General features: G+C 36.0%; 1 protein-coding gene across 1 annotated transcript; it reads right to left on the bottom strand.

The window, feature by feature from the left end:
- Positions 1 to 2,101: 2,101 nt before the first annotated feature.
- On the bottom strand, positions 2,102 to 13,398 carry pcolce2a (procollagen C-endopeptidase enhancer 2a). Its single transcript, XM_016513438.1, has 9 exons — positions 13,325 to 13,398; positions 12,908 to 13,016; positions 11,562 to 11,817; positions 8,889 to 9,013; positions 8,627 to 8,763; positions 7,245 to 7,411; positions 6,839 to 6,922; positions 5,266 to 5,433; positions 2,102 to 2,232 (listed from the first exon to the last, which is right to left on the bottom strand). Exons 1-9 carry the CDS (start codon positions 13,393 to 13,395, stop codon positions 2,102 to 2,104), a joined length of 1,248 nt encoding a protein of 415 aa, XP_016368924.1. The 5' UTR covers positions 13,396 to 13,398.
- Between the last annotated feature and the right edge of the window lie 1,526 nt (positions 13,399 to 14,924).

Genomic DNA, 14,924 nt, shown 5'->3' on the forward strand with positions numbered 1-14,924 from the left:
TCCATAATCCATAGTAACACTGTGAAAAAGTCCATCTCCTGTTGTCCTCTCACATCAAAATCCGCTGACATATTTGTTTAGAACTGTTTTGGCTTGTAAATAGATATGAGCATATGTCTCTCCTGATTATGACGAGATGACTTTTAATATTAGAGATTTATGACTCATGTTTTCAGTTTACAAGTTTCAAGTCTTGATGGATTTGTTTGTGGATTACTTACTTGTGGATTATTGTGATGTTTTATCAGCTGTTTGGACTCTCATTCTGGCGGCACCCATTCACTGCAGAGCATCCATTGGTGAGTAAGTGATGTAATGCTACATTTCTCCAAATCTGTTCCAATGACGAAACAAACTCATCTACATCTTGGAAGGCCTGAAGGAGACGGAATCTCAAGGAAATTTAGATTTCTGTGTGAACTATTCCTTAATAATTGTGAATAATTGTTTTGATTTATTGACTCATTAAAATGATTTTTTCAGTTGAGCCAGATTGTAAATAGTTGGATATTTTGACATTACGTAAATAAAGGTGCCCACAAGAAATATTTGAGCCATGTAGATATCTGCACATTCATTCAGTTTGTTATTTAATCAGGCTTAGATGCAGCTGGCAACCTGTTTTGGCTTACAGACCCACATTTTGGATGTCAATCTAAACAATATTTGCGCATCCAGGGAAGCGCATTGTAATCCAGAGGAGGATATTATACAGTGAAATGCGAGTCGAAAGCAGAAGAAATGCCAAAATCGAAATCCAAATAGACAGAAATAATAATTAAACCAGCATCCACATCATTTAACAGTGGCCAGAAATGTATTTATAAAAGCAAACACTTTCCTGGACTCTGCCTCCTATTTACATTCATCACTGCCACTGTCGAGTGAGTCCAGCTCTCCTCTAGAGAGAGTTTCTCTCAGTGTCATTGTGAAATTCCAGATGTGTTTGAGTTTCTGGGATAATTTCAGCCGAGCTGAGTGTTCCTCTTTGACAACTGTACCATCACGTAGAGCTACGCTCGATTTCACCCAGGAGAATACTGGAAGCCCCCTCTGGGCACAGTGGATTCACTTAACAATGTGCCTCATTCTCTCTACTGCATTATATTACTGTAGAGAAACACTAGCAGATCTCAGTATTTAAATGAGTTTGCTGCCCAGTTCCAACACTAATATGCCAGTTTAAATGCCAAAGTAGAAAACGATCCGCCATCTTTATATCTTTACATCTCAAAGCTATTGCATGGTAAAAAAATTGCATGTTTGTCATATATATATATATATATATAAGAAGCAATAGCAATAGATTTGATGGTATTATTTCACTTTAACACAACATTTAATTTCATCAGAATTAAGCTGATCCCCTCAAATACTCAATAAGCAATTGTTAAATGTAGCTTTAATTTCCATCCTATTTTCCTTGCCATCATTTGAATAATCCAGTTATAAATAAAAAATATTATGGGGAAAAAACTGCTATACTCTTTTATACAAATGTTTCCCTAAATTACAACAGAAGCTTTCTTCTTCTTTTTTTTAATGGTTTCAGAGTTCAAATAACAGTAACTTTTTGTAGTAACCTCAGCTGACATGATACCAATTTTACAGTGCACTTCATTTTGACAACATTTCATTTTGTCATCTTCAATCTCCGTTCACTCATTACAACACTATAGATTAGATAAATGTCAGATTCAAAGGCCAGCACGTCCAGATCTCCTGGAACGTAAATGTCACCACCCCGCACGCAGCTACTGCAAATGACAGAGTTTGCGTTGTAGCGAGTGCTTTCATTTATATACAGGCTTTCTAGAAAGCTCTGCAACAGTTCAGCTCTTCAGTTGAACTAAATGTGAGGGAATCATTGATTCATGTGGTCAAAGATATTTACAGTAAAACACAATAAATGAACCTCAACATACAAACTAAAGATTTTTTAAATGTTCTATATTGAAGTAAATGTGCTTCAGAAATATGAAACAAATTAGACCACTCTTAAATACTAAAAGAGTCCTTCAAGTATGTTATCAAAAGCATGTACATCAAGTGAATCATAGAAGTCATTGAAATGAACAGTCATGGAGGTGACCTGTGCACATTAGCAGCGTATATTCTTCAGCACTCCCAGATCCCGTTGCTTCTTGGTTTTGAAGGCCATCACAAAGTTATGAGGAGACACAATACCTTGTCCCTGTTCATCTGTCTGTCCCATGACAATGTAGTTAAGCCCTGAAACCAAACAAATGAGTGAATTAATTAAATGCCAGTTTCATATGTTGCTCGATGTTTCAGCGGTTCTGTTTTGACTTTCTTTGGAACTATATTTGCTGACAAAGCAAAAAAATAAAAAAATAAATAAATGTTGTCTTAAAGGGATAGTTCACCCCAAAATGAAAATTCTGTCATTAATTACTGACCCTCATGTCGTTCCAAATGGGAGGTTGGAGCTTGATCACAACACATTCGCACGCTTTCCCCTAAGTATAAACAACGCTGATTACGCAGATTACCCCGAACGTAAACAATGCTGATTACGCAGATTATGCTCTTGGATACTCTCCAAAATGGCGGAAGACATAACTCGGGGGAGAAGAATTGTTAAATTATGTTATTTTTGTTTTCTTTGCGCTCAAAAAGTATTCTCGTAGCTTCACAAAACTGAAGTTGAGTCACTGATGTCACATGGACTGTTTTACCGATGTCTTTACAACGTTTCTGGACCTGGGAACATTACAGTTGCGTTGCTGTCTATGCAGGGTCTGAGAGCTCTCACATTTCATCGAAAATATCTTAATTTGTGTTCTGAAGATGAACGAAGGTCTTACGGGTTTGGAATGACATGAGGGTGAGTAATTAATGACAGAATTTTCATTTTGGGGTGAACTAACCCTTTAACTGTACATTGCTTAATATTAAACTGAAATATTCACCCAAAAATGAAACTTCTGTCAACTTCTGGTAAAAAAGCTTTGCCAAACCTGTATGAGTTTCTTTCTTCTGTTGAACATAGAAGATATTTTGAAGAATGTTGGTAACCAAAACAACTCTTCTTTTGTGTTCAGCAAAAGAAAGACTTTCATACAGGTTTAGAATAACTTGAGGGTGAAAAATTATGACAGAACTTCTTGTTTATTGAACTGTTGTATAAAACCTGTATCACAATCGTGCTGCATTTCTGTTACTCCAATAATATGTTAGAAACAGCCCACCCTTGTGAAAAAGTACTTTAGCATATTTAAAAACAAAAAAATCAAATTAATATGAAAATATGGTTAGATATATTATTATGAAATATGGTAAGAGTGTACTGTCGAATGTACTGACAAGCATTTATGGTAAACTAAAATATATCTTAATGTCTTTCCTATTGAAACTTGTATGTTGTGTAATTAATGTATTTGCAATGTGTAATAGTAATTATGAAGTTGCAATTTAGTACATTTAAAATATATTACCATTAAATATTATATCAACTAACAAATTACAGTTAAAATTACAATTGTGCTTTACTATGTTCATAAACGCATCAAAATAAGTTTACATCTTTAAAGCATGACAAATTTAATTAAACTTAATGATTTCAAATGTACTTTAAAGTAATTTTGACATTAAAAGTCAAGAAATTGTCTGTTCTTTAAGTACAATTATTTGTCCATTTCACTGTTTTATAATAGAAGAACACAGCCATGTATACATAAGGTCATAACACACCTTTGCTCATGTGCTATTGCCTCGTATAATGTGAGGCAAAGCATATAATATTTTGTTTAATCCCTTGCTTTACACCTCAACAAAAGTTCCAGTACAAATGATTAATGTTAAACTGTTCCTCTGAAGTGCCAAAAACTGTTCCTGCATATTTCAACACATTCCTCTATGGCACATTTCTAGAAATTTCCCTCAAAACAAAACAGTTGCTTTGCAGAGTTTCCGAGCAGTGGCTTAATATTTCGACACTAAGTGAGCTGAGGTAAAGCATGGCACAATAAAGTCACATACCATCCATGTGGTTGAAGAGAATTATTATTCTAGCTGTCCGTGATTCAAGGAAACCAACTGAGACTCTCTCCTGAGCGAGCTTAAGTTACACACCGTGGCGCTGAAATGGCATATCCTGCCTGAAATATCTCAACGCCACAAATGGAGCCAAAGGACTTTGGGGGAGCTCGAAATTTGCAAACTATCACCTTCCAAAATCCACGATCAAATGTAAAATAACACTGCATGGTTTTCACTATAAATTAAATAAATTAAAAAAAAGCTACAAAAGTGATTTTTCTTTGTGTTTTGTTGTTTAACGTTCATGAACAGAGAAAGCAACAAGAACATTAAACTGCTGTGAACCAATATACTGTTAAACATCAATTTTCTTTCTCAATTGTTTCCCTTCACCTTAGCCATAAGCAACGTTTCCCTTCACCTAAGCCATAAGCAACTGTGTTTACAAGGATACTTACAGAGCACAGCGTTTCAGGCACAAATAGACGCAGAAGTGAACAGAACTCAGTGTTCACGTGCAACTGCGTGGCTCTCACCGTGTCTACACCGGACGCGACCGGCGCGGCGCGACGCGACAAAATACAATAGAATCCATTATAATCAGTGATGCTGTCTGTCTACACTGGATGCGGCGCGGCGCGACAAATGACGTACTGACACAAAGTTCAAATGATATGCAACGGTTGCTTTGTCGCGTTGCTTTGTCACAAATGACACAAACTGTCTTTATGACGTACTGACACAAAGTTCAAATGATATGCAACGGTTGCTTTGTCGCGTTGCTTTGTCTGTAGACAGACTTTGGGGCCGTTCACATGTCGCGCCGCTTTCTCCTTCTTTCCAAAGCGCTCGGGAGCTTGCGCTTTCGTGGCGTCTGCCGTTGCTAAGCGACCGTGACCTGCGCTCTCCACGACGACGCGGAAGTTTCAACAAAGGATAAATGGATTTCCAGCACTGAAAATCGCGTGCAGTAGCTCTGCTACTAAATGTATTTAAAATGGGTATCTCTGTACAGCTGTTGCGTCCGGTGTAGACACCGTGTCTGTGTGTGAGCAAAGAAAACAATCAGTATAAATATAACGATCAGTATACTAAACATCGCACATCCTGCGATGTGACTATCGCGGATGCGCACATCGCGATATCGATGCTGAAACGATATATCGTGCAGCCCTAAAAGTGTTAGTTTAGGCTGAGATGGTTTCAATCCAAATGATTAAGGTTGGAAGTTCTGTAGATCAATGTCAGTGTAAAGATACTCGCCTCTTCTGACCAGAGGGCATTTTTTACAGAGGACCCTGACTTTGGTGCTCATGGTCTTCCCAGCCTGTTGGATGGCTAAACTTCCTTCCTTATAAAGGTGCAGGATGGAGAAGGTGGCGAGGACGCTGTGGTCCCTCATGGCTGCTGAGATAAGGGTGGCGGTAATCACTGTGGGGGAAAAGACTGTATATTCACCGAATCATGCTTTCGTCTTTGAACAATTGCATAAAACGTGTGTGCATGGTAATGTATAAAGAACGTATAGTTCTGCTATGCGTGCTGCCATTTTTACTGTGCTCAGCAGCTTTACTGCCACTGCAATTTAAAAAAAGAGCTGAGTCTCAGTATCGGCCTGAACACATTTTCCATCTATAAGCATTATTAAAGACCGAGAGGTTTAGTTAACTTTTAAAACCAGCATAATGCATTATTTCTGTGAATAGAATTGGGTTTACATCACTTTAAGGTGTTATATCTCTTAAAACTTTAAAATATTTTATTTTCATATGTATTCATTTTTGAATGTATCAACTATTGTTTTTTTAAGCAACCTGTTTGTAAATGACAAATTATTTTATTATATCAAGTTATTATAAAGTGACACCAATACACTTTTAGGATAATTGCAATTTCTTTGTTTTTTTATGTTTTTTATGCTCACCAAGGCTGCATTTTTTTTAATTAAAAAATTGTGAAATATTATTACAATTTAAAACAACTTTTCAGTTTTAATATATTTTAAAAAGTCATTTATTCCTGTGATGCAGAAGCATAATTTTCAGCATCATTACTCCAGTCTTCAGTGTTACATATGCTGATCTGGTGCTCAGTTATTATTGGTAATCAGTCAGTAACGGTTTTTAATATTATCATTGTTACATTTGTCGGCTTGATATGTTTGTAAAAACCCAAGGAAACATTTTTAGAGAATTCAAAGAACAGCATTGATGAAATAAAAAATCTTTTGTACCATAAAAGTCGTTATTGTTACTTTTGATCAATTTAAAGCATCCTTACTGAATAAAAGTATACATTTTTTTCTTGTTAAAATCATACTTGCCTCAAACTTTTGAATGGTGTATCACGGTTTCCTCAAAAATATTAAGCAGCAAAAAGTGATTTCAACATTGATAATAATAAGAAATGATTCTTTCGCACCAAATCCGTCTATTAAAGTGATTTTTGAAGGATCGTGTGACACTGAAAACTGGAGTAATGGCTGCTGAAATATAGATTTGCATCACATGAATACATTACATTTTTAAATATGTTCAAAAAAACTTGTTCACTGTGTTTTTGTATTTATATCAAATAAATGCAGTCCTGGCGAGTGTAAGAGTCTTCTTTAAAAAACATTTTAACGGTAGAGTATTTTTCCTCAAATATAATTTTGATAAAGAGTAGTACAGGATTTTTTTTTAAAGAAAAGGATACGTCATAGTGCCTTTGTAAAAGCCCTGAATGTGTGAAAAAGTGCCTGAAGCTGGAATATCAAAGAAATTCCCAGAATTCCTGCTGTTATTTGGGTTTGCAGAAAGCAAAAACACATTTCAACCAAACAACGGCCACTTACCAAAGTTGCTCGAGCAGTAATGGCTTTCAATTGTTCCAGTCCTTTTGCATTTCTGCTTGCAAAGACCTTCTGAATATGTAAGGGCTTTTTGGAAATGAGAGTGGAAAGATTAGCTTTAATAATGCCCAGCTACAGTATGTCCTTATACACTAAAATGGAGTATAAAACACAGCAAAAGTCACATACATTTATTTCTGTTAAACCACTTTAGTTACAAAATAGAAGCACATTAGTCTTCTATGTGACCGAACTAATGCGTTCCATATGAACCAAACATAATAAATCTTCAATACATTCCAATGTCATTACCTACACACATTTATTCCCATAATGTACAGCAGTTTTACACCGTGCCGCTACTTGCATTTTGAAATGAAACCTTCTGGAAAGTGGGCTGTGGACTGACCTGCGGGCGGTGTGGTGGGTGGGATAGTGCTCATGGAGGTGAGAGGGGCACTGGCTGTGCTGAGACTCCGTGATTTAAAGCGGTAATGGCCGATGAATCCATCCGCACTTAGACTCAGGTCTGACAGGAACACGATGAAGAGATGATTGCCATCAGAATAAATTGGCCTACGAGACAAAATAAATAAATAATGTTTGAAATTACCATATATCCTTCAAAGTATCTCTGAAAAATTAAACTTTATCGACCATGTGGACACACTTTATTAATCATAAAAAGCTTAGTAGGTGTAACGGAAAGAAGACATTGCATTGACTGATTAAATGTATGGTACCGTTCAAAATTTTGGCAGAATTTTTATTTGTTTGGTCACTAAGGTTGCATTTATTTAATCAAAAATACATTTAAAAAAAAAATATATATATATATATAGTGAAAACAGAAATATTGTGAAATATTTTTACAATTCAAAATAACTGTTTTCTATTTTAATGTAGTGTAAAATGTAATCTATTCCTGTGATGCAAAACTGAATTTTTAATTTCATTAGTGTCACATGATCCTTTAGAAATCATTCTAATATGCTGATTTGGTACTCAGTTATTATCAATTATTATTGGTGCTTAATTATTAATAATGGTTTTTATTATAATTTATTATCAGGTTTTGCTGCTTAATATAATTTTTTTGTAACCATGATTTTTTAAGGATTCTTTGATGAACAGAAAGTTCCATTAACAGCACTTATTTGAAAGGAAAATCTTTTGTAACATTTTAAAAAGTTTTTTACTGTCACTTTAATTTTATGTAATTAAATCAATTTAACTGATTCAATTGTATGTGTTCTTGCTGAATAAAAGTAATAAGTTCTTTCTTTCTTTTTTCTTACTGACCCCAGACTTTTGAATGGTAGTACATTACAATTTTCACAAAAATATTCAGCAACACAACTGTGTTCAACATTTATAATAATAATTCATGTTTCTTGAGCAGCAAATCAGCATATTATAATGATTTCTGAAGGATCGTTTGACACTGAAGACTGGAGTAATGATGCTGTAAATTCAGCCTTACCATCAAAATAATAATTTACACTGTAAATGTATTTAAATAGAAAACAGTCATTGTAATAATATTGACATTTTTGTCCTAAATAAATCAAATAAATGCAGCATTGCTGGGCATGACAGACATCTTCCAAAAACATTCGAAGCTGCCGACCAGTTATGTAGACCTGTTACACACTCAAATAACATTCTGTATTAAATAGTGAGGCAAAATGCAATAATGTTGCATCAACCATTGAAAAATCCATATCAGTCTAAATACTGGAGGTAAATTGTGTATTGGTGCATATTATGTGATGGTACTGAGGGTCTCACATGGGTGGGCTGTCTCCACAAAACTTCCCGATCTTCCGTGACTCGTTCATTTCTCCACCATTAAACACAGCCACATGGTCATAGCGGCAGTAGCTGTCTCTCTCCACGTCAAACTTCTCAAACTTCAGCTCAATGATCTGAGAGGGAGGAGATACTTTGCAATTTAAATAAGATATCTATTCATACTCATCCTGTCATGGTGCTGTCAGTGATGCATGACTTGTAACATGATCTGAAAAGCATAGAAATGATTAATTATTACCTGGTCTTGAGGAGCAACAATATGCCAGGAACACGTTACTCCTGCTGGGTAGTCTTTATCTGGCCAGTTAGGGGTCTTTATCGTCCCGGAGGGTTTGTCTAAAAGACCCCCACAATACCGGTCACCTGCCACCATTAGTCACCATTAGTCGGATGACATGTAATACAGATGTGAGTCAAAATCTGCTAAGGCGGTTTTATCAACAGTTTAGAAAAATTATTTTCCACTATTATTAACAACAGGATCTGCATTTTCATCCGCTTAAATAAAATGTTTTGTTATAAGAGAAAATAAAAAAATATAAGTTTGTGCATCAAAATCATTTTTTTCCCTGGTAATAAATTCAACAAATTTGCGACAGCTGAACATAACATTTCTGACCAGCCAAACATGTCAGTCTCTGAGTAATGTAATTTATTTAACCACAAAATAAGCGTCATTCCATAAATTAAGCATAATGAACTATGTCTCCAGCGTGTTTCAAAATTCAAGCATTTTACCCCATGCGCACGTTATCATGTCCGTCAAAAACGGTTGGAATATTATGAGTAAAAACATTGACATAACACACTCGTGGGCATCAATCACTAGGGATGCTCCGATCCGCCTTTTTCACCTCCGATACCGATTCCGATACCTAGGGTTCAGTATTGGCCGATACCGATCGGTATCGGTTACCAGTGAAGTTTTTTTTTTTTCCATTTAAATAAATGTAGCATTTATATATCTCTGTGTGTGGAACTGATAATCATTCTTTCACAATCTACTAAATACAAACAATAAACAATAAATATGAAAAATATATGTATATTCATAATCTATGACAAAAATATATCATAAACTAGGTTAGAGGATAATTCGGCAGCAAATGTTATTCTGGAAAAATCAGTGCACAATAATTTTAGAAATCCAAACATTTAGTGAAAAAATATTTTGTGGGGAACAAATAAATGTGTTGCACTAAATATGGTAAAATGTTACACATTGCTATTTGTATTATAAAATCCATTAATGAAAAACATTCATGAATGTATTTATATATAAGTATATACTATAAAATTAAAATAAATTTATTTTTTTTACCGAGCTGACTGTTTAACCGAATGCGACCAGGGTTTAAAGGAATGAACGAATGACTGACAGCCACAGCGGAGAAAAGAGTTTGTGTGAACTTTAATGTAAGGACTTAAATATTCATATGTAGCTCACATTAAAGGGATACAGTTTCTACATGTATTTACGCTTTGATTTGAACGAAAACAGCACATTCGTGCAGCGTGGCTGACACAGAAGAGCGTACGCTGCTTGCGTTCAGCAGATATTCTCCAAAATGGTGCTACGGTGATGCGGAGAGACACAGAGGAGACGAATTGTTGAATAAAGTTGTTATTTTTGTTTTCTTCGCGTACAAAAAGTATTCTCGTCGCTTCATACGCTTTTCTGTGTCAGCCGCACTGCACGGATGCGCTGTTTTCGTTCAAATCAAAGCGTAGAAAACGTATCCTTGTGGCGCGGCTGACACTGAACAACGTACACTATTTTGCGTTTGTTGTTGAATAAAGTCGTTGTTTTTGTTTTCTTTGCACAGAAAAAGTGTTCTCGTCGCTTCATTAAATTCAGGTTGAACCACTGATGGCAGATGGACTATTCTGACGATGTCTTTCATACTTTTCTGGACCTTGACAGTGTAATTTACTTGGCAGTCAATGGGACAGTCACAAGCCTCCCGGTTTTCATCCAAAATATCTTAAATTGTGTTCCGAAGACGAACAAAGCTTTTACGGGTTTGGAACGACATGGGGGTAAGTGATTAATGACAAAATTTTCATTTTGCGGTGGAGTAACCCTTTAAGCTATCGTATGGCTTCAGAAGTAACACAGAATAATACGCACAATCTCGGATTTGGATCGGCCCTCTCTGACCGATACCCGATCCGACAAAAAATGGCAGTATCGGAGCCGATACCCGATACGAATATCGGATCGGCGCATCCCTATCAATCACTTAACTGAATACTCGCCAGCTAAGAAATAAATGGCCTAATTATTACCCTATGATCACTCTGTTTTCAAATCCACATCATTTGAATATCACGTCATCGATGTCTGTCAAAAAATAACGTGCACAATACAAGGTAGTGTTTACGAGAAGCAGAGGTCCAGTGAGTACACTACCAGATATATTGACTACTTCATCGCTTACAGAGAAGAAGAAGAAGAAAATGAGGGCCTAAGCGGCTTCAACAAGCTGTCTGTCAGAGACGATAATGTACCTAATACATAACAGCTAAAACAAATTATTTTGTTCTTGACTCGCTGAAATTTACAGGTGATTTGTACTTCTTTCAACTTCTCAGATGTTTAAAACTTTAAGGCAATTATCAAAGTTTGATAAAATGTTGTTTAATGTTTCAATAAAAGAGGATACATTTTGACATGAGTTGTTACATTTAATTACCCCTGCAGATTTTGGGACATTTGTAGTCTGTAGTGCTGTATTTTTAAATAATTTCCAGAAATTTAACTGTGCATTTACAGTGCACTAAACAGACTCTATTTTCAGAGGATTCAAATGACCTGATGAGCAAAATAAAGCACAGTCAAGCTGAATTTAAATAACAGGGAAGGGCCACTTTCTATATTTGGATGGTAATGAGTTGGTAGTCTTGTTACCTCTTTCATTTGGGTGAATCGCTGAGTATACAGCAAGGAAACCACTCCCAGCTGTGTTGGCATCTGACACCATGACCACTTGCATCTTGTTTCCATTGGTGACCAGCGCTCCGGGTTTGGCGGTACCACAGAAGCGGCCGAGACGCTGCCCATTGATGTGGCCATCATATACATCAACAAAGTCATATCTGCAAAGACTATCACTCTCAAGATCCAGAGCTCTGAACAAGAGGGAGACAACCCTCCCTTGAGGAACCTGAAGATGGTTCATTGAAAAGAGTCAACACAGAGTCTCATAACAAATGGCATAAAAACGTAAAACAGTTACATGTTATTGTGAGATCAGATTGAGAAGAATAAAGAATGACTTTTTTAATACCAATATCTACCCACATCTTTACACAGCTTTCTATATTTGAATTTAAACTGCAAAAGTGGCACAGAAGCGCTTCTGAAGTGGCATTTAGGTGTCTTTACACAGACTGTTCAATGTTGCTAGTAGGTGGCATAAATGAATTACAAATACAACTGATACTAGGGGATGAGGCAGGTCAGAGCAGGCTTTTATGCGGCATTATGTCTTTACATAGAATTTTGAGAAGTCACAGGGTAGCCTTAACTCTGCTCTGTAAAGATGACTTAAAGTTGCTCAAAAGACGTAATGCCACATTAAAGCCTGACTAAATAATGCCAGCTCTGACCCACCTTAGCCCCTAATATCAAAGTATATGGTTATCATTGCTGTATAAATGTATTTATGCCACCTCTGAACAGTCTGTGTAAAGATACCTAAAGGCCACTTCAGAAGTTTTTTTTCAGTAAATTTGACATTAGTCTCCAAAAATCTTATTAAGTCACAGCTAATTAAATAATAATAATAATAATAATAATAAATAAATAAAAAATATAATTCATTAGTAGTGCTAGTGAGTAGGCTAACTCATCCAATACATTTGTGCTATGGACATGAATGATACTTCAAATCGTGTGGCTTGTTGAAGTGTGCTGTTACTTTTATAAGCAAAAATAATTAAATTTTTGCCTGGTAAATAATAAAACAGCCAAAAATTCTATAGAATTACATTGAAGAAGTCCAGAATATGGACCAAAACAGAGGCTTGGGGCAGTAAGCAACCACCCAGACCACTCCACCACTGCCTAGAAACACACCAACTAAAGAGCTATGTGATAAAAAAAAAATTTTTTTTAAACACTTGTATTGCAACAGCTAATAATTAAGCTTATTTATTTGAGAGAGAGATAAGGAAAAAGATTCATGGTGGGAAACATCTTCTTTGACAGAAAGGCCATTTAAAGACTGATATCTCCCACACATCTGTCCTTACAGTAATTCTCCACACACATTTGTTGTTGGGTGGGTAGACACCGGGATACCCCTGACTTCCAATCAGTCCTGTGTCTCCAGTAAAGTTCCCGCCACATGTAAAAACTGGTCTACAACGGGGACATATGGGAAAGCACATAGTTTAGTTTGGAACTCATCAGGACTTCACAAGGACTTCAGTGCTGGTATATGCGCACCATTAGTGCTAGTTAATATTAATGAACAACATCATACTTAATATGCTTTGATTTGCTGTTGTAATAAATTAGCAAACAATATAACAGGTTACAGGAACTATGTATAATGTTACAACAAACCGGATTCATTGTATTCTTCATTGGTAAAAACTATCACGTCAGAGATTTAAATGCTTTATGGAGCATGATACAGGGTTCTAAATATTTATTTAGGAACTTACCTTCGATGTCCTTGCGTAAAAATGACGCTGAACAGGAATGTGCTCGCGATGATCCAGATTATAATCCCCATTGTATGAGGCGCGTTTGAACAAATGTGACATTCAGGGAGAAAGAGAAGTAAATTCTCCAGAGATATTATACTGCTGACTGACTGACTGCTGCCTATGAATGTGCTGTTTGTTCTTTACAGGAACTATGTATAATGTTACAACAAACCGGATTCATTGTATTCTTCATTGGTAAAAACTATCACGTCAGAGATTTAAATGCTTTATGGAGCATGATACAGGGTTCTAAATATTTATTTAGGAACTTACCTTCGATGTCCTTGCGTAAAAATGACGCTGAACAGGAATGTGCTCGCGATGATCCAGATTATAATCCCCATTGTATGAGGCGCGTTTGAACAAATGTGACATTCAGGGAGAAAGAGAAGTAAATTCTCCAGAGATATTATACTGCTGACTGACTGACTGCTGCCTATGAATGTGCTGTTTGTTCTGCGAGAGCTGCAGGGAGCAGTTTCCCTAAAACCCTGTAAGTGAAGGCAACTCGTGTCACATTCACGTTGAAAGTATTGTGGAGGTAGTTAAGTATTACAACTGCTGCTCTACGTTTCTTTTATTAGGAACCTAAATGCGATTCAACTCCAGAATGCGTTTATATCATGCAAATATAGCCTATATGCAGTTTAATATCAGGGATTTAAATGTGTTTTGCACAAAATATTTAGTAGGCTACTTTGTGTGTACTGCGACTTTTCCTCAGTATACAATACTTATTTTTAAAATAATATACTTTTAGATAGTTTAAAGTGTATTTAATCATCTGATTTACTTCATTTTACTTCACGCTGATGGAAGACCACTAGATGTCTACCTTGCACAAGATTTTATCAATCGTCCTAGTGTATTTTAATATGGCCAAACTACGTCATAATAATTATAATTTGTGAGCAACACCTCGGCTTAGAACAATAATAGGCTAATATATAAGTGGAGACTAGTCAGATTAATCAGAGATCAAACAGACCCTACTGAAGACCTCCCTGGCCTATCAACAACATTCAGCTGTTTATCTGGTGCATTTGTTCTCACTTGTGACTTGTTCCTGATTGGTTATCATAAAAATTTATTGATTGTTGCCATATCATACACTGTATAAAGCACGCCAAGCATAGGGTTGGAAACCTGATTACCACTGAAATTCCAAAAGCAGTCAAAGTTTTGCATTTCTCTTATAAAACACGAAGTAACATGAACACGGTGTGACCAGTAACCAGATGCATTATAACTAAACGCTATTATGTTTTTAGGTTTTATGAGCCTAAGTCTTTCCAGAGGAGAACTTTATTGCTCCACAGTTGCTCTTTCATAGCTCAGGAGAAGAGTTTCCCATTTTAGTTTCATTTAGATGTTAACTTGAAAATGATTTTACAAGTAATAAAAAGACAAGCACACGAGACAATCGCTAACAAACAATAGGAGTATAAATGTATATCTTGTATAGATCTTGTATCAAAGTTTGCAGTGTTGGGATCTCTTCTAAAAGCCTATTGGAGTCACGTGATAATAGCTGCTTTTTCTCCGAAGAAAATCC

Source organism: Sinocyclocheilus rhinocerous, unplaced genomic scaffold (assembly GCF_001515625.1).
Source record: "Sinocyclocheilus rhinocerous isolate Xijiao unplaced genomic scaffold, SAMN03320098_v1.1 scaffold1724, whole genome shotgun sequence".
In the NCBI taxonomy this organism is placed as follows: Eukaryota; Metazoa; Chordata; class Actinopteri; order Cypriniformes; family Cyprinidae; genus Sinocyclocheilus; species Sinocyclocheilus rhinocerous.

Coding starts and splice junctions, on each gene's coding strand:
- pcolce2a (XM_016513438.1), bottom strand. CDS start 13,395: ATGGGGATTATAATCTGGATCATCGCGAGCACATTCCTGTTCAGCGTC. Junction 11,818..12,907: donor AATGTGTGTGGAGAATTACT/GTAAGGACAGAT, acceptor AACCATCTTCAG/GTTCCTCAAGGGAGGGTTGT. Junction 8,764..8,888: donor TTGTTGCTCCTCAAGACCAG/GTAATAATTAAT, acceptor CCTCCCTCTCAG/ATCATTGAGCTGAAGTTTGA.